A 19,416-nucleotide genomic window follows, 5' to 3' on the forward strand; every position below is an offset into this window, starting at 1 on the left:
GGCTGGTAATTATATCTGATGGTTGACGTTTCAGTAGAGATACAACCAGTTGTGAAGAAAGTGGTGTGATATTATGGTCTAAATACTGCATATTTAGATTTGCCGTTATTATGCAAGAAATGTTTTCTATCAAGGGAATTAAAGGGGGAGTTGTCTATTGGGAAAAGCTACCTGCAAATAGACACATGTATTTATAGTGTGCATTCAAATTTCTCTAAAATTTTTCTACTCATAGAATGCTTACCATAGCAGAAAAGTCATGAATTCCTTTGTGATGCATATTATGTCAAAAACTGCATTTAAAAATTTCACAATGACATACTACGTGGCAATGAGAAAGAATGAAATATGGCCCTTTGTAGCAACGTGGGTGGAACTGGAGAGTGTGATGCTAAGTGAAATAAGCCATACAGAGAAAGACAGATACCATATGTTTTCACTCTTATGTGTATCCTGAGAAACTTAACAGAAACCCATGGGGGAGGGAAAGGAAAAAAAAAGAAAAAAAAGAAAAAAAAGAGGTTAGAGTGGGAGAGAGAGCCAAAGCGTAAGAGACTCTTAAAAACTGAGAACAAACTGAGGGTTGATGGGGGGTGGGAGGGAGGGGAGAGGAGGTGATGGGCATTGAAGAGGGCATCTTTTGGGATGAGCACTGGGTGTTGTATGGAAACTAATTTGACAATAAATTTCATATAATAAAAAAAAATTTCACAATGACAGAAAAAGGTAGGAGGTTTTCAATTCTGTCACTTTATAATTACTTACAGGAAATCCACGAGATCCCGGAACACCAGGTTCTCCCTAAAAATAAAAATAACTTCATTGTACTTAGCCCCTTGTAGCATGAATATGTAAATATGTAATTTACATGAATTTTGAAATCATTAAAATACCCCATCTTCGTGTTTTTTCATTTAACTTAATTCAACTAAAACATGATTTTAGTTGAACAAGTGTATTTCCACTGTTTCATAACTAATCTTTCAGTTGATTTGCAAACACTACAATAAAATTATACTTCAGCATCTAATACCAGCAATTAATAACAGGTGGCTAACTTACTTTTTGTCCTCTTGGTCCCACAGAGCCAGGGGATCCATCAGGTCCTGTTAACCCCTAACAAAGCAAGATGATGTTAGAACTATTATAGCATCCTTAGGCAAATTCCTAAGTGCATAATTGCATTTTGTTTATTAATTATGTACAGAATGGTAACTTTTGTATGATGCAAATATTTACAAAGAAATACCTTCCCGTACTCTTATTCAAAGGTAATGTTTAACATTAAATCTGACTGTTAATTTCTGTTGATAAATTTTATCATGCTCCTAGCTTCCTTCTAATTGCATTGTTTCTCACTGAGTCCAATAATTTAGTATTTTTTGTCTCCACTTTGGAAAAATGCAATATAACAATTATAGCGTTCTAATAGCTAAGTCTAATGGGACAACAGATCTTGGCTCTGTCAGTTACCCATGCTTATGTACCTCCTTCACTTCATTTATAAAATAAAAATATTATATGTCTCTATAACTCTCTAATGGTGTCTTGAGAGTTAATAAAATGTTTCTTCAATAGGAATTAAACATAATCTCATTATTGCCTTATAGCTATCTAAAGTCCTCCAGCCATCTTCCAGCAATGACAGTTGCTTATTGAAGAACATTAACCTTAAAAATAAAATGTTTGAGAGCATGCTTGTTTCTACATTATTTTCCTTAGTAATAATAGGTATAATTAAGTATATATTTTCATGTGTGTCACTTGGTATATAGAATTTAACCCAATTACAGTAAAACACGTTTTATATCTGTCATATTTAATACTAAAGCAGTTACTAAAGCATATCCTCTAAACATTCTCATTTTCCCTACCAGTACTTTTCTTACCATCACCCTCAATATAAAATACATTATAAAGTATAATAATACTACATGTATACATGAATTTCCATATTTAGTGAGGATGCATCTTTTAAATTTTTTCTTTACTCTTTGACACTTTTAGATGTCACTTATAATGTGATCTTGAAATATACCTCGCCAAAGATAAATATGTGTATGTGTGTGTGTGTATATATATATATATGGATGGATGGAGATATGGAGATATACATATATACACATATGTGCATGCATACATAAACATCTTACAAAACTATTACCAAGATTTTGAAAAAGGTTCAAATGGTATTAATCAAGGGAGGAGTTCCTTGCAAATATGAAAGCCCAACTTAAAAAAGGATCACCAAAATCCATATTTAATTGCTCATAGTTTATATAAATATCACTAAAATGTTTTCATTTCATAAATATCACTAAAATGCTTGAAAACTAGTTCATTGGCCACCATTTTTACATTTCTGTACATTAATCCATTTTCCTCATAACTCCAAAGAGTGAATCAATGGAAGTAAAAAAAAAGTTGAAAATGCTAATTACAGGAAGTTTACCAAAGAACATTATTAAACACACATAAAACAATTTTTCACCAACTTTGACTTTCAATCACCTTAGTCTAAATACAACACTGTAATTTGGAACAAGCCCCAGCATCTTAGTTGCTGAGCACCTGTAGTAATGGAATGTTGGCTATTGTATTTCAGCAAACCAACCATACAGACAGGAGCGCTCTCTGGAGTCACATATGACACACAGACTTTACATACCTCAGAGCATATCTGACTAACAGAACCTCTAACTACCACTTCCTGTGAATGCCCTCCAAAATCAACCCTGGTCAATTCCCACACATGCAACCAACTAACAATCTTCAATCTGTGACTGGAATAACTGACAAGATTGGTGGACAATAGCTATTATATATGGTAGAATTTCAACTGCATAAAAATAAAGCAGAACCAAGTAAATTATTGAACAACATGAAGGCTGCTTCCAGGTTACCACTTATGTAAAGTATCTTCCATATGACATGATAAAATATGTCTATCACTAGGAAGGTCTCTGAATTAAATTGAAAATACGTTTTGGTGTCAGATGCTACAGTGAACTCTGTTATGAAACAGCTATGTAGAAAAGCATAAGCTCCATAAGGACAAGGACTATATGTCCATTATAATAATCCTGGAACATTTCCCCTGGCATCTAACACATACTCGATACATGAGTACTTAATGTTTAATTTAGATTAGCATCTTATGTGGAAGGATATTACACTTATCCCTCTATATCATCTTTATTTTGGGTTCAAACCCCAACTTTGCCACTTATTAACTGTACAACCATGACAAGTTGCTCAACTGTATAGTGCCTCAGTTTCCTGATCTGCAAAATAGGCATAATATTAATATCTATCTGATATGATAATTTTGAAAATAAAATTATATAAGCAAAATGCTTAAAATAGTACCTGGCGGGGTGTGCCCTGAATAAATGTTAGCTGTTTATTATCATCATTATTATATGCTCAGCACTGCTATAGATGTTGTAAAGAGATGTTGTAAAGAGTTTACATGAAGTATAAGACACGTTCCCTGCCCTCTGGGAGCTTAAAACCTGATTCACAAAGGGTTCTGCAAACAAATGAACACACAAAATTCTAGATATTATCCTAGAATAACCTGGGCTCTGTATTTCACGGCTTCCTCACATTTCTGTGATCAAACTGATCTTTGATGTCAGACTATTTCCACTTACACTGACCTTTCAGAATAATTCCTTAATAACTCACTATTCTAATCATATAACATCTGCCAGGGATAGTAGTTGAATACATCCAGAGGATGTTCTAACCTCTTTCCTATAAAAAGTGACATAGGGGCGCCTGGGTGGCTCAGTCGGTTAAGCATCCGACTTCAGCTCAGGTCATGATCTCGCAGTTTGTGGGCTCGAGCCCCGCATCAGGCTCTGTGCTGACAGCTCAGAGCCTGGAGCCTGTTTCATATTCTGTGTCTCCCTCTCTCTCTCTGACCCACCCCTGTTCATGCTCTCTCTCTGTCTCAAAAATCAATAAACGTTAAAAAAAATTTTTTTAAGTGACATAGTTTAACCATAATTCCTGTATTTAATTCTAATTATTCTTCTGCCTATCTTAGATGCTATAAGAATGAATAAAACACTATTTTACAAAGCTCACTGAGCATGTCACAGCAAATAGAGCCTGTAAGAATATCTCTATTGATTATTGATAATAACATAGTTGTCCTTTAGGTGCAAGGTTATAACCAAGGCTATATATATATATATATATTTGATTTAGAAAATATATATATATATTTCTACCAGTGGCAGAAAGAATTGCTTTCATTGCTTTCATATGAATGTTTATGAAGATAAAGTTCTATACGGGACGATGCTGAAGCTGACTGTGTTCGGAACTTTCATGCTACTGCTTGGCAGAGAACACCAGCCTTCAACAGTCATTTCCTTCCAGCATTCTAACTACTCAGCTTGTGAGACTCGAGGCATAATTCTACAAGCATATTTGCCATGAGTCTTTTACATTTTCTGTCAAAAAATCCACTTCACTTAGGATAATTACCCTTTAAATCACGTTCCTTCTATATTCTTCCAAACATCATCTCATTAACCATTTGTTAACGTTACCAAAAAGAACAGCTTTGCAATGAGCCAAAGAGCAGAAGACAAGGGAGGTTGGAGGTTTAAGGTCCCACCAATACACTCAGGTTCACCCGACAAGAAAAGATCACTGAAGCTCTCCTAATTACTTAGCTCCCCTATGTTCAGGGATAAACAAACATCAATCTGATCCAGCTACTGATATTTCATTATTCTCAATGTGTCGTCTCAAGGTAAAAGACTTGTTTAACATGTCAAAGGAGCCAAAGAATAGCATAAGCCAGAATCTTATAACTCCCTTATGGCTCCATTTCAAAATCTGTTAGAACTGTACCAATGTCTACAAATAATTATAAAATATTAATTATAAATCATTTTTCTTGGCTGGTAATTCAGATACTAAAAATTCACTATCACTCTTTTTCTCTCAGTTTTCTGATTATTCATCCATTTAAGATCTTCATTTTGTATCCGCATGAGGCAAAACTATCTGGAGAGAGAGTAAGGTTAAAAATGAAGAAATCTAGTTTCTTTCACTATCTTAACCACTGTATAAATCTGGGTCCCTGAGGAAACTAGTTGTCCTCAAAATTATTCAGTGTTCTTATCTGTGAAAAATAATATTAGCCGAACTTGCCTTCTAGGTTATCGTAAGGTTAAAGGGAATAATGTCTGTGACTGTACTTGAGGGAAAAAGTTCTACACAGATACAATTAGTGTAGTTAACTTTTTGCTTAGTATAGTTAACTTTTGTTCTAGGAAAGGCCTACAATGCTGGCACACACGTGAGTTTCTTACTACGATACTGCCGCTATAGACGAAGATAAAACTCCTTGTCATTGTTAACTACATGGTACTTCCAGAGATTTTGAAGCACTTTCACTTGTTTACCCCAAAATTTCTGTTGAAGAGAAGGAATTACTTTACAAAGCAAAAGCAGGCATTGTCTTTATGACCTCATGGTAAAAGGTAAGGAAGAATTTGTAGCAGGCCGAGCATGCTACAAAAGCACCGTTAACTGAAGCACAGAAAACTCTAGCCCTCTCTCTGAAATTCTTTCAACTCATTACCAAGAGAAGACCAGGTGATTAGTTTATGCTTCAACCACCACAAAACTAATAATAATAATAATAATGTAATCATAAATTTTCTTTTTACACAAAAGACTGGTCCAAGTTTCATAGGGATGCAGAAATAAATCCAACCCATATTGGGCTACTGGTTTATTGAGTGGCCTTGTATGTATCAGACTTTTCTATTATGATGTGACAGTTTCAAGTAATTCGGTGTGTCGGAAAGAGCTTGAAAGCCAACAAATTATATAATTTCATTTGTATTATACAAATATTAGTTTGATACTCAATTCGTTATCCAAATATTCGTTCTTGGAGGATTCTTGCACTGCCTCGTGCATCACACAGGAAAGTTCAAACTCAGGGCTTTGGAATGTAAAACAAAGTCTTTCCTAAAGTACTAAATAACATAGACAAATACCCTCATAATGGTAATCTTTTATAAAGAAAGCATATCTTAATAACCACTAAAATCTAGCTTTTTTCCTTCAAAATGTCTTACTCTGTAGTCAAAAATTCTTGGGAATTATAATCATAGGTTTTCAGGTGCTTTCTTTGATTTAGAAAAAGTCTTCGGGTTTCGGAAACAACATAAAGCGGTCACTTGAAGGATAACTTGAGGAATGCACCACTGTATGTTCTCTGAGAACAGAAAACCTTATTTTACCTCACTTTGTATCCCAGTTTTAAAGTCAGGGGCTGGCCTGTAGTAGGACCTCAATAAGTACTAATCCAGCGCATAGAGACAGGGGAAGCCGAGAGTCCTGAAATCATGAGAGTCTGAGAAAGTATTATTTACTGGTTAGGTTTATCCTACAAGCCAGTATGAGCTTTCCTCAGTTGAGGGGAGGCAGAGGTGTGGAGGTGGGTAAATTGGAGAAAGGTTGCTGGTTCCCAGTTTTCAAGCAACCCTATACTATTTGTTCTGTCAGCGATGCCAGTCAAGAAAACAAGGAAAGAGGGAAAACGAGTTTTGAATTGTCTATTCTACGTGTGCTGGCCATTTCCCTGCCTCTGCCCCTCTCCCACATTCCCACTCCAGGACTTCCCCTCAAAGGTATCTTTTTTCTCCTCTTCCTTAGCACTTAGGAGTACTCTACCCCTTCCCGGCCTGCAGGTCCTTTTCTAAATTAATCTAGTTAGTGCCTGGGAAAGAAGCCCCCGCAGAGCCGGGTAAGACTCTACCCCCTCCAGCACCCCCTGTGCGGGAAGTGGGGCTAAGCGAGCAGGCGGGTGAGCAGGGAAGCGGACCCTCGGGCGTTTTCTGAGAGCAGGTACTGCCAGCGCTGCAGGCTCAACCCAGGGTGCCACGAGGTAGCTCCACCCTCTCAGGACCCTTTGCCGAAGCTGCATGGAGTACAAGGCCCAGTTCGGGGCCGCAGCCCTGTTCCCGCGTGGACTCCCGCAGTCTGCACCCCTCCGGCGTAACTCTACGGCGTATCTCTACGTTGCTCCCTCCCTCCCCTGCACCACCTCCACCTCCACCCCCACCCCCACTCCCACCCCGCGCGCGCGCGCGCGCGCGCGTCCCGGACTGCGCGCGCTCCCGTGCACCCACGCCTACTCACGTCCGCGCCCGGAGTGCCTGGCTTGCCCGGAGCTCCTGGCTTGCCCGGTTCTCCAGCAGGACCCTGAGCGGGGAGCGGGCGAGGCAGTGAGTGAGAAAGATACAAAGTTGGGACTCTTGGGGCTCACGTGGTGCAAACCACGTCTAAAGGAAGGAAAGGAAGCGCGAATGCGCTGATTAACTTACCGGGGGGCCCGGGAGACCCTTTGGACCTCGGTCACCCTAGAGGGGTAGGAGAAAAGGTAAGAGTAGTCCATGAGTGGGAGGCGCTAGGGAGCCCGCGGGGAGACTCCCACGCGTGTTCACCGCACAAATCAGGGACGGGGACAGGGTAAAGCTAAATTGTGGAGATTCTTGACCAACGGGGACAACTGAGAATGTCTACCTCATCCCTCTGAAAATCTCCAGGCTTCTAGGATCCAACCCCAGCTCTCACTCTAGTCCTATCCCGCCTTTAGGTGGCGGGCATCTAGCCCTGTCAAAAATAAACCCATCCCGCTGGAGAAAGGGTAGGAAAAGGCAGGACTGGAGGAACAGAGAACTGGAAATAGAAACTTACGTCGATGCCATCGATGCCCGGAACTCCAGGGGGGCCCGGAGGCCCGGGGGGACCCTGCTGGCCTGGGGGACCTCTCTGACAAAAACAGCATATACAGGTTAATGGAGCAGGTTGGGCAACAAGGAGAAACTGAATGCAATGTTCTGAGGCCCCCCACCTCCACGCGGTAAGGACACTTCCCATTGGAGCAGGGAGTTTTGAAACCTGGTAAACATGTATGAAATTCCCAAGCGACCGCAGGTTTCTTTGGTTCCACCACGTTCTGAGTGAGGCTTAATGGTGTGGTTAGAGCAAGATGCAGGCCCTAAAGTGGGCGTTGGGGTCACAGGGCCTCACCCCAACAGTGCGCATTAAAATTAAACCAAAAGGGGGTCTTGAAGAAGGGAAGGCCTGACGCCTTTTTTTTTTTTTAAAGGGATGCAGTAATGAAAATGGCGGTCATTCAAAACCTCGATTTGATTAGTAATTGAGAGTCAGTGTTTTGGCCAAAATGAACTGCCCAAAATGGAGGCGCTCCACCTCAGATAGATTTCTTTGATCCTTGTTTACAAAACCGGATCGTTTTGTAAATCTTTCTACTTCCAGTGAAAATCGGGGGGGGGGGGGGGGGGGGAATACTAGAGGAAAACTGGGGAGGAGTGGGGCAAAAGAGCATTGAAACCCAGGGAGGGCCTTGCCTCATTTCAGATTTACCTGCAGTGACACTGTTCTTGCATAAGGTCATTGCACCTTGCTTTAAAATTACACCAACTTTGAGACTGACGCTAAACAGCTTGCAAACAGCTAAGCTTTGATAGTGCTAGAGGGAATACTGGCTTCTGAAAATAGTATGAGCATGTAGCTTAGGGAATGTGGGAATTTTTTTTTTTTCTCTTCTAATTTAAAAGAATAAGAAAGTGTGGGAGGGGGGAGCTTCTTTCATCAAGGAAAACTTTGTTTTTCTAAACTCCAATGACCAGACAGGTTACAATGGGGTCTTTGTAAGTGAAACCTCAAACCTCGGCTGGGCTCACCCGCCCCCGCCTGGTCCTCTCCCAGCGGGAGGGAGGAGATGCCAGAGCCTTCGGGAAATTGCTGAAATTTTGACTGATGCCAGCCATGGCCGCTCGGTTCCAATCCCAGAGCGGCGGGCACCGCTAGCAGGACTCGCGGTTTAGTGCTGCCACCACCGGCTGGTGGAGCGGGAGAGGGAGCTTTAGCGCAGCTAGCCTGAATTCCCGCCTTCTCCAGCAAGGCCTGCCCTTGACTGCGTCCTAGAGGGGCGGGGTGGGGGAATTAAGAAGCAGCCAGGCTAACAATTAAACCCCGGTCTCAAGTCATGGCCTTCAGAGCTTCTGTTTGCAGTGTTGGGGCCCAGTCGAGGAGGAGACGCCTTTCCTAGATGACCGGAGGGTCATTAGGGTCCCCGACTCCGAGGGTACTCGCTGCAGGTGCTCAAGGCTGCGGGAAGAACGCGGCTGCAGAGCCCAGGGAAAGCTCTGCGCCTTCCCCACACCTCCCGCGACGGCTGCTCCTCCACTCTTCCCTGCGTGCACTTGAAAATTGCAAACACATCTCGCCCTCCGCTTACCTGGTCGGTGGTCTCGATGACCTGGAGAGGAAAAAACCGGGAGAAAGTGAGAAGGCTCTCCCCACCCCCCAAACTCGCACACAACTTACTTGAGCCAAGCACAAGCAGAGCCCAGACAGCAGCAGTGGCAGTCCTAGGACGCCTCGATCCCTTGCTGTCCAGGCCATGCCCGCCACCCTCTACTAATCCCCTGCACGGACTGTGTCTCCTGCCGCCCCGCTAGGCTTCCGGACCCGTCACACGCATTAAGTGGCACTTCTCCCCCACACACAAAAAAAGCGCCCCCAGGAGTAGTCTTTGCTAAGGTGCCTGGCCCGGGTGGCGTACTTTACTCCTGTTTATGAATGGCTCTGGAGAGGGTCCTGGGGATTGGAGGAGAGCTTGCGGCTGGAGGACGGATAGAATGACAACAGTCCCCCTTAACCCTTTCCCCGCCGCCTCACTGGCAAGGCCTGAACGCGTGCCTCTGCCTCTGCCTCTGCCTCTGCGGGTCTGCCCAAGTGTAGTCTCTCCCGGTCCACTGTGGGCAGCGAACGGACCTCAAGGGTTGTTGGAAAGGTGTTTGGGGAGGAGGAGTGAGGGTCGTAAGCCACCAAAAGTAGAACCAGACACCCCGAGGTAGTTTGTACTTGCCAGGCTGTGGGTGGGACCTGTGCTTCCTTGAAATGTATCTGGTCCGTATAGTAAAGCCTGAACTCTTTAGAAAAAGAATGAGGAGGTGGGGTGTTTGAGGAGGTGGTGAGAGGTAGGCTGGGTGGCAGTGACCTTTGCAGGTGGTCAAATGACTCACAGTTATCCTAGCTGGCAGTTCATGGCAGGTTTCTCTCCTCGGGCGTAGTGGGTCACAGTGGATCAGCATCCACTGAAGTTCAAACTGGAGAAAGACAGCATACAGTTCACATTCTCTTGGAGGACACAAGCAGGTCGTTTAAGAGAGAGAGAAGTTTGTAAGTGTGGTCCGACTGTTAAATGGGTGGAGACCAGCTTGGACTGGTTCACCTCAGTGGACCAGTAGTCTTATTCCCTGAATACAGATTTTCTGATGGAAATGGGTTGGAAGCTCTTCCCAAGTTTCTCAGATTACTGAATGTAGATGTCAGTAGCTCTACAATACTCCAGCATTACTCCAGCATAGCCTTAGGCAGGAAAGAGCCCTCTGGCATTGAATTTCCATTTCTGTCCTTACCACATCCTCAAGATGTAGATTTTCTATTCACATGAGGCTTTGAGAGAACAAAGAACTGTCCAAGTCAGAAGCCTGTGTGAGGGTGTGGACTGGAACCCAGGCCTACTGACACAGCACACATGCGCTAAGCGTTTACACAGGAGAAGATTAGAGACGGAGACAGCCAAAGAGGTGGCACCCAGGATGAAAGAAGAGGAAAGAAAATCCAGTCCTAGAAAAAATTTGCATGCTACAGAATAAATTCTCCAGGGAGTACTCACAGCTTGAAATGGAAATTGGAAGGACTGGAAATGGAGGAATTGAGAGGGAAATCTAGAACTCAGGGGGAAAACAAGATGATAGAAGACATTTGGTGTTATGTCAAATGTGCCCTGACAAGTTCTTATATTTTAGCAGGTGTTAAGGGAGAAATAAGAAGGGAGCAGGAGAGAAACAGAACAATGGAAGAGTGACCAGGTCTGAAGCTGAAGGCCTCGGGTGACAAGGTAAAAAAAAAAAAAAAAAAAAAAAGATGTACACCACCATGCATCATGGCATCATGCTGGCCCGTCTTCTTAGATTGAGGAAGCTCTTTGCTAGTCATCTCAGATCCATATTTCTTGGTCAGTTGATTCTCCTGGCTTTATGCAAATGCCCAGTTAAGTATCAGAGTCCCAAATCTAAAACATTATCTCTTTTCTTTCATCCAGTAGTGATTTACACTCCATCCTACCTGCCAAATGGACTCTAGATCTACTGGATCTAGCATTAAATTAGATACATTTTTTTCCACTGTTACAGAAGCATCCAGAGTTGAAGTACTGAATGGAAGATCAGAATTGGAAAGGATGAAGGATGAAGTCCATCCTTCCTACCCATAAGGAAGGGAAAGTTAAACAAAAGGAAGTTTTCCATTTTATAGAGTGGTAAAAGTAAGACATTAAGCTTTCAGATTCCTGCACCTCTTGTTAGATGATTCTAACTGTCCTCGTTGCTCTCAACCCTACCATAGCTTTTCTCCAGAAAATATGGATATCTGGAAAAATGAGGTAAGTGGGATGAAAAGAAAGTGAGAGCTAAACCAAGGCATATTTTAAGACGGAAAGTTCTCTACAAATAGTATGAAAAATATCTGTGTATTCATAGTATGAATTATTTAACAATAGTTTACTGACATCCTTCAAAGGAACTGCTTTCCAAGCCACACAATTATCTTACAGTTAAGAAAATCACTTTAATCAAATACTTTATTTTTATTAGATTAGTCTTATCTGTTTGGGATCATTTTATTTTGATTTTGTTCTAAACTGCAGTAGAAATTTTAATAGATAAAAGAAAGAATGGAACAACATTTGCCTTAATGACTACTAAAATACCTAGCTGTGCCTCAAACAACTCTTTGAAGCCGTTCACACATGAGTAAAGTGAGGCAGAGAGGTTAAATCATTTGCCACGGGTCACACAGCTAGTAAAAGACAGAGCTAGCATTCCAAATGTGCCTGGCTGTAAAATAAGGGCCTTCTCCAACCCACTCTTTTTCCTCCCCCAAGAATATATCCCAACTCCAGAAAAAGCCATAATTTTCTAAGCCAATAACCAAGGAATTTGGTGATTGAACATTCATATTAAAGATGAATAGGGGCATCTGGGTGGCTCAGTCGGTTGAGCGTCCAACTTCAGCTCAGGTCATGATCTCACAGCTCGTGAGTTCAAGCCCCACATCAGGCTCTGTGCTGACAGCTCAGCACATTCAAATACTTTTATTCACATAGTCCTTTGTGAATTGGTAACTCGCATAAGGCATGCATTGTATATGTGTGATATTTTGATTCTCAAAATAATTCATAACTTAATCACCCTGAGAAACTTTAATTATATGGCTAACCAGGAAACGTATATCCTTTGTTTAGATAGTTCATTAAAGTTACTTATTGTAAATGCAAAGTAATTCATTAAGCTGGTTTCTCAAAAATGTAATTCTCTGGATAAAATGGTACACCTGTTTACATATGCAAGATGCAATTGTGGCACAGGATAATAGGGGAGTGAACGATAATTCATCTGTGAATACAGGCTGCGTTGTTCAGAGTGCCACATAGATCAGAGGTTTCTGAACACATCTGTGCAGCCACATAAACACCACCCACACACTAATAATCATCTTTACAACAACCATTTTTTGGCATGAAATATGAATTCCAATTTGCATGTTAATTATTTTGAAGGAAGATTGGCAGAGTTCCTTACTAAAAGTCACTTACATTACACATCTAAAATGCTGATTTCCACACGTTTCTCATTTTCATACCTGGAATCATTCTTGTCTTTGAATACCCACTGACAAAGTATATGTGACGAATATTTTAATTTAGTCTTTCAGTCAACATTTTTGAAGTCCAAATATAAAGCATGCACTAGGGAAACATTCTAGGGAAAACCAAAGATATTCTCCTCTCCCTAATGAGTTTACAGTTTTTAAGACTTGAGAAAAATACAAGTTGAGAAATAAGAAGGGTGGGTTTTTTTAATCCTTTAAACAGAACATAAATGCCCTACCATAATTCATCCTTCTCAACATAAAATGCTTATGAGTAGTGCCCAGCAGACAACATGTTAAAACAAGGAATTTTGGAGGCGCCTGGGTGCCTCAGTCAGTTATGCATCCAACTTTGGCTCAGGTCATGATCTCGCGTTTCATGAGTTTGAGCCCCTCATTGGGCTCTGTGCTGACAGCTTGGAGCCTGGAGCCTGCCTCTAATTCTGTGTCTGCCCCTCCTCTGCTCATGTCCTCTCTCTCTCTCTCTCTCTCTCTCTCTCTCTCTCTCTCTCTCTTTTTCTCTCTCTCTCAAAAACAAATAAGCATAAAAAACTTAAAAACAAAACAAAAAAAAAACACAAGGAATTTTGGCCCCAACTCTCTGTTCTTTTAATAGTGCTAGTGATTTCTACTTATTTTCCTAGGTTGTTGAGAAAGATTACTAACGTATTTAAGCTCTTCATAAAAATTAAGTAAAAACTAATAGCAGACAACTACCTTTTCCTCCTAAGAGAATTCTAATGACAAACTATAGAACTTGATTTGAAATTAATGAGAATGGCACAAGGCTTGATTTTTTACATACTGAATTATGATTAAACTTTACAAGTACAAAATACCTAAAAACTAGCTCTTCAAAGATAAAGTTTTTTTAACAGGAGAAATATTTCTTTAAGCTTTCATCTACTCAATGGCAACAAAGATTTAAAGCAATACTTGACTTCTGAGATCTCATTTTTCTTTTCAGTTTACGACCAAAATTTGGTTTCTACCATCATAAGGGACCTCCTCCAAGCGAAGCTTCCTAGTTGCTAAGCAGCAGGTTCTGAGTTGCTTCGAAATCAGAAATTTCCCCAACTGTCTGTAGACTAGGCCATGCAGTTCCAGACACAGTGCTAGGAATTGTCATTAAATATGAGTAGGTGACAGTCATTTGAATCACACCAAGGGCAAAGGCAGAACAGTGAAAGGAAAGAGCAGTAAACAAAGAGTTAGCAGACCTGGCATGTAGTAATTTATTCATCTTTTTATCCAACATATCTTTACATAACACATTCTTGTGCTTTGAGAGAGATACTGTGAAAGACACAAAAATGTTGAGTACATAGGGCAGCATCTAGGCCAGAACTGCTTTTGACAATACATACTATTGCAGTTGATGTGTAACATGGCTAAGGTCATCAACAAGGGGATCATATAACATGTAACATGTGAGTGAGGCCCTGAAGAGCAGTTGCAATTTTCATAAGCAGAGATGGGAGGGTAAAGGTCAGGTCAGAGTTCTGAAGAGGTGAGAGTAAGAGGAGGAAGTGATGTATAGAGAAGGGACGAGACTCACTGTGGCAAACAATAGACATTAGATTTTTTTTTCCTCTGTTGAATTCTAAGCTAAGGAATTTGAGTAGGATTGGATAACTAATTAGGACTGTCATCAATGATTTTTCTGCACCAGGGAAATGGATGGAGAAAGGTGGCCTAATTTAAAAGGGCGCTTCAAGGGGATTCATGTGGTCATAAATGCCCAGTCCTTGGAGCCAAAAAGAGGCTACTTTAGTAGAACATAAAGAAGTATTAAACTCTGAACTATGGTGAGGCATCCTGAGCTGTCTGTCCATTTAAGAAAAACAAATCTTCCCCTCATACCATATCCCTCTTCAGCTGCCGTCTGGTTTTCTGCTTCCCTCCAGTTAAAACGCAAAAGAGCTGTCTAAATTTGTTGCCTCCAATTCCTCTCCCTTCCATTCTCTCTTGGACCCTTTGCAACTGGGCTTTCACCCCCAACAATCCAATGGGTCTTTCCACAAAGTCACTGTCATGGGTCTCTGGATGCAGTGGTCAAATCTCAGTTCTCATCCTATTTGATCTATCTACAAGCACTTGAGTGAGTTGACTATTCTATCCTCCTTAAAATTCTGTTCTCCCTTGACTTTCAGAGTCCCTGACTTTCCACCATCTCCTGGTCCTCTCCTACATCACTGCTCTTCCTGGTCTCTCTGGCTGAACCTCCCTCATCTCAGCAACCTCTAAGTGTTAGTTGTTTCACCGTCCAGCTCTATGACTTCTCTGCAGCATTCGTCTCTCAGTGATTCCTCTTGTTTCATGGCTTTAAATAAATACCACATATATGCTGACAACTCCTAGAGTTCTATTCTCAGCTGGGCCTGCCTGTTGAACTCCAGAAGAACATACCTAACTGCCTGCTTGCATCTTCTCTTAGGTGTCTAATAGTGATCAAAATCCCAATTGAACTTAGATGTTCCCAACCAACTCTCGATATTCTCACTGATAACCGTGCTTCCCATAGTCTTTCCCATCTCAATAAATGGCAACTGTATACTTCTGATTAATCACTCCAAAAATATTGGTGTCACTCTTGATTTTCCTTTCTCTTACACTTCAGCTCTGTTTACTTTACCCTCAAGATGGGTCAGGATCTGGGGCACCTGGGTGACTCAATTGGTTAAGCATCTGCCTTCGGCTCAGGTCATGATCTCACCATTTGGTCCTTGAGTTTGAGCCCCACATCAGGCTCTCTGCTGTCCACACAGAGCCTGCTTCAGATCCTCTGTCCTCCTCTCTTTCTGCTCCTGCGTCTCTCTCTCTCTCTCTCTCTCTCTCTCTCTCTCTCTGTGTGTGTGTGTGTGTGTGTGTGTATATATATATATATGTATATATATATATGTATATATACATATATATATATACATATATATATATATAATATTTAGAAAAATAAAAGGGTCAGGATCTGACCACCCTGCACCACCTTCACTGCTACCCTATTCCAAACCAAGACCAGCCCTGCCTGAGCTATTGCAGTAGTCTCTAAAGGTCTCCTTTTGTTGTACCCCTAAGCATTGTCCTTCTTTCCCCCTACGTTATATTGCCAAAATAGCAGCCAACGAGACACTTTGAAAAGATGAGAACATGTTACTTATCTATCCAAAACCATCTGATACCCTCCCATCTCATACAGCATGTAAGCCAAGTGCTAAGGCAATTTCCCCACCTTCACTCCATCATGTTACCTCTCCAGGCTTACTGCCTTCTTGTCTCAGTCTCATTCCAGCCACACTGGTCTCCATGCCCTCCTCAAACATAACACACAACACCAACATCAGTTCCTTTTCACTCCATATTCTCTCTTTCCAGAACCTTCCTCTTTCAGAGAGCCATATGCTAATACCCCCAACCCCTTCAGGTTTCTGTTAAGATTTTTTTTTGTCAATGAGGCCTTCTCCCCAGGCATCCAATTTCCTGCTTCATTTTTGTCCATAATATTTATGAACACTGAGCATTCTATACATGTATTCATTTATACCCTTGTGTCCATCTCCCCTCCCCCAAATGAATGTAAACTCCATTGGAGCTTTAATTTCTGTCTATAACTTAAGAGATGTTTAACAAATAGTTACCAGATGTTAATTAGTGAATATATAAAGATGAATTAGAAACAGTGAATTAAGAATTGATAGTATTTATCTTCTCATTTGATTATGGCTTGGGGGCAAACCCTTTCCCCTGTCTGGGTTTCAATTTCTGTCTAGGTTTCAATTTCTTCATGTGTAAATTTAGAGATTTGCAATGGATACAATCAAAGTTTCCTCCAGCTTGGAAAGTCCATGATTCTATTGACACTACATTATAACCAAAGAAACCAAACACAGAGATTAACACAAAGAGAAGGAAAAATGACATTGAATTAGCTTCTTGCCTTACAACCACCCAGGCTACATAACAAAGATTTCTTCATGATCTTAGCCCACACACATTTTAATGGAAACAGACAAACTAACAGCACTGACTTTTTAAAAACTGCAACAGTATGGGCATAGCTGAGGCCAATAAAAAATTTTAGTGTTTTCAATTTTCCATTAAAAGCAAGTTTGACCATTATTTAGTTTTTATTCTAGTTATCCATAGTCCCTTCCTCCAATTATGGCTCCTTCTATGTTAGCAGATTTTTTTTTTCTGTGTACTCCTCATTTCATCGCCACCTAGTGGAAAATCCAGCTGATATTGTTAATACAGTTTATAATACAGCAGTTTTTATCTCCAAAAAATTGTCTTCAGTCAGTATTCAAAAGTATTCCAGTCAAATCACCCCAAAGTGTTATAAAAAGTATTTCCTATGGATATATATTGTTAACATAACCATTTCTTTTGTATTTATTTCGTACTTACAAGTGAAAGAGTATTTGTAGATGTACTTGTCGAAAACAACTTAGTAAGCAAACTTAATAGTCTAGATATTATGCAATAGTATGCATCTCTTAAATCACTGAAAACATAACTTTCCTACAATATTTCTTAAATACCAAAATAATATTATCCACAACCTCACAGTGGATTTTCCCATGTTATCATTTATGAAACTTCCATTGTTTCTGCATGTGGGGGTTATTATAATTTAATTGTATAGAGCAGAATAAAGGACAGTTTCTCTGTCACTAGTTCTGCCAGTTCTTTCTATCTGCTCTCACATTTTCTCTGATTTTAACAAAAATAACATAGAGCAGCACTTTTGAAATATACTTTGAAAGGCATCATATCTTCTGATTATTTTCCACTTTGGTTTATTTTGAATATGCATAGGTAAGATAAAAAGGTTTTGAATCATGTATTTGTGAAACCACATAAACTTGTATCCTTCCTTAAGCCCAAACCCCTAGTGCACATCCCTGAAAAGGGAGAAAGGCTAACTTTGTTTTCTAATAGAGCTGTACCAAATAACTCTCCTAGGCAATCATACTGACAACAAACAATAAAGAACCTGTCATAAAATAACATGTTTTTATGGTATGCTGCCAGGAAACTGAGCTTTGCAGTGGGATAAATGGCGCCATCCTAAAATATGGGCACAAAGGAGAATAGGAAATATGGGATTTATTGCTTTCAAATCAAACTAACAATGTATTACAGCAGTGCGCTGGGAAAAAATATAAAATGCTCTGAGCCCACTAAATAACCATGAATGATGAGAAGGTGTTTGAGTTGTGGATCACGTGAGCAGCTATATTGCAAGCTTTATGAACACCTCTTGAAATTGGTTTCCTTTTCCAATTTAGAAAAGGGAAAGAGACACAAGATAGGATAGATAGGAGGAAATCACAAGCAAGTACAATATAAAAGAGTCTTTTAGCATTTGTGCTCCATCAAATGTTGTTTCCAATTGCATTTTTTGTTATGCAGTTCTTAAGGCTACCTTTTGACATCTGTAAATAACTTTAGAAGGGATGTTTGCTTTTGATGTATTTACTAAAGAAAAGCCCGTGTTGATCCTGAAAAAGGTATTCAATTAATCCAGAGTGTCAAAGATCAGAATGAATCTAATTTCATGAAGAAAAATTGAAAAATACAGTGTTCCTAATTGTTTTCTTATGTTTTGGGTACACTTCACTTTAATTTAAAATTTCTCAGACATCAATATTGAATATTTGCTCTCTCCAAATGGAGACAAGGGTCCTCTATAAGTATACTTTAACCACCCAGAATATATGGATACTACTATTCATCACTCTCTAAGTCTTCTGAGGGACCTGTGGTCACTATTGATCTGCAGTAATGGCCAGAAACTTCAGATTTCAGTCAATTGGTGAGAAATCAAAACATAAAACAAGAATAAAACCAAGGCTTAAGGACAAGTTGTGGGCACTTGGGCTTTGTCTGAGGATTTATATGAGTATTTGACTATTCTTAGTCTTAAAATGTAAGGAGCAGTGTGGGAAGACTAATAATATTTGAAAAGGGAAGAATTGATCAGTGTGAGAATTCCCAAATGAGAGCCTCTTTGCCTACAACACTGGACTCTGTCTTCTCCTGGATAATACTTATTCATCCCCAGGGTTCCTCTAGATATCACTTTCTACACTAAATATGCTTGACGTCTACTCTCATGCCTCCTGGCCTAATCTGAGTGAGGAGATTTTTCCCAGTGCCTCTCCATTCACTATCATGGCCCTTATCATATGTTGTACTGTCATTGTTTACTTATCTCAACCCATCACCCTCAAGAGACTGAACTGAAGAAGACAAGATCCATGATTTATTTAAGTTTGTATAGCCAGTATATAGGCACATGATAAAAGTTTACTAAATTAATAAACAAGTACATGTCTGAGAACATATTTTATACTGTACAATCCTCCTTCTTTAAGAAAGAAACATTTATTTGTTCATCCCACAAAGTAAATTCTGAAAAATCTATGCAAATCACAAATGCTTTCTAAAATGAAAGTGAGGAAATGCTTTATAAGGAACAATATGTGGTTATACATTTTTCCTTTTCTCAAAGGAAAGTTAGTTGGCACAGCAGAAAATAGGTAGATTATATTTTGTGCCTAACATGGTTTTTTACAAGTCAAGAAGCCCACTTGAGGTCACATCTTCAACTGAGAAATGGAGATA

At 40.2% G+C, this 19,416-nt stretch overlaps 1 protein-coding gene across 1 annotated transcript in view; it reads right to left on the bottom strand.

Moving 5' to 3' along the window:
* Nucleotides 1-19,416, bottom strand: part of COL9A1 (collagen type IX alpha 1 chain) — an 88,056-nt gene that overhangs the window by 57,094 nt on the left and 11,546 nt on the right. The window contains exons 6-12 of the mRNA XM_042939136.1: nt 10,098-10,181; nt 9,308-9,328; nt 7,738-7,812; nt 7,365-7,400; nt 7,180-7,242; nt 1,063-1,116; nt 766-801 (exon numbers count right to left, since the gene is read on the bottom strand). Of these exons, the coding sequence (XP_042795070.1) occupies nt 766-801; nt 1,063-1,116; nt 7,180-7,242; nt 7,365-7,400; nt 7,738-7,812; nt 9,308-9,328; nt 10,098-10,181 (369 nt within the window). The remainder of the gene's footprint in view (nt 1-765; nt 802-1,062; nt 1,117-7,179; nt 7,243-7,364; nt 7,401-7,737; nt 7,813-9,307; nt 9,329-10,097; nt 10,182-19,416) is intronic.

This window comes from Panthera leo, chromosome B2 (genome assembly GCF_018350215.1).
Source record: "Panthera leo isolate Ple1 chromosome B2, P.leo_Ple1_pat1.1, whole genome shotgun sequence".
NCBI classification, from domain to species: domain Eukaryota; kingdom Metazoa; phylum Chordata; class Mammalia; order Carnivora; family Felidae; genus Panthera; species Panthera leo.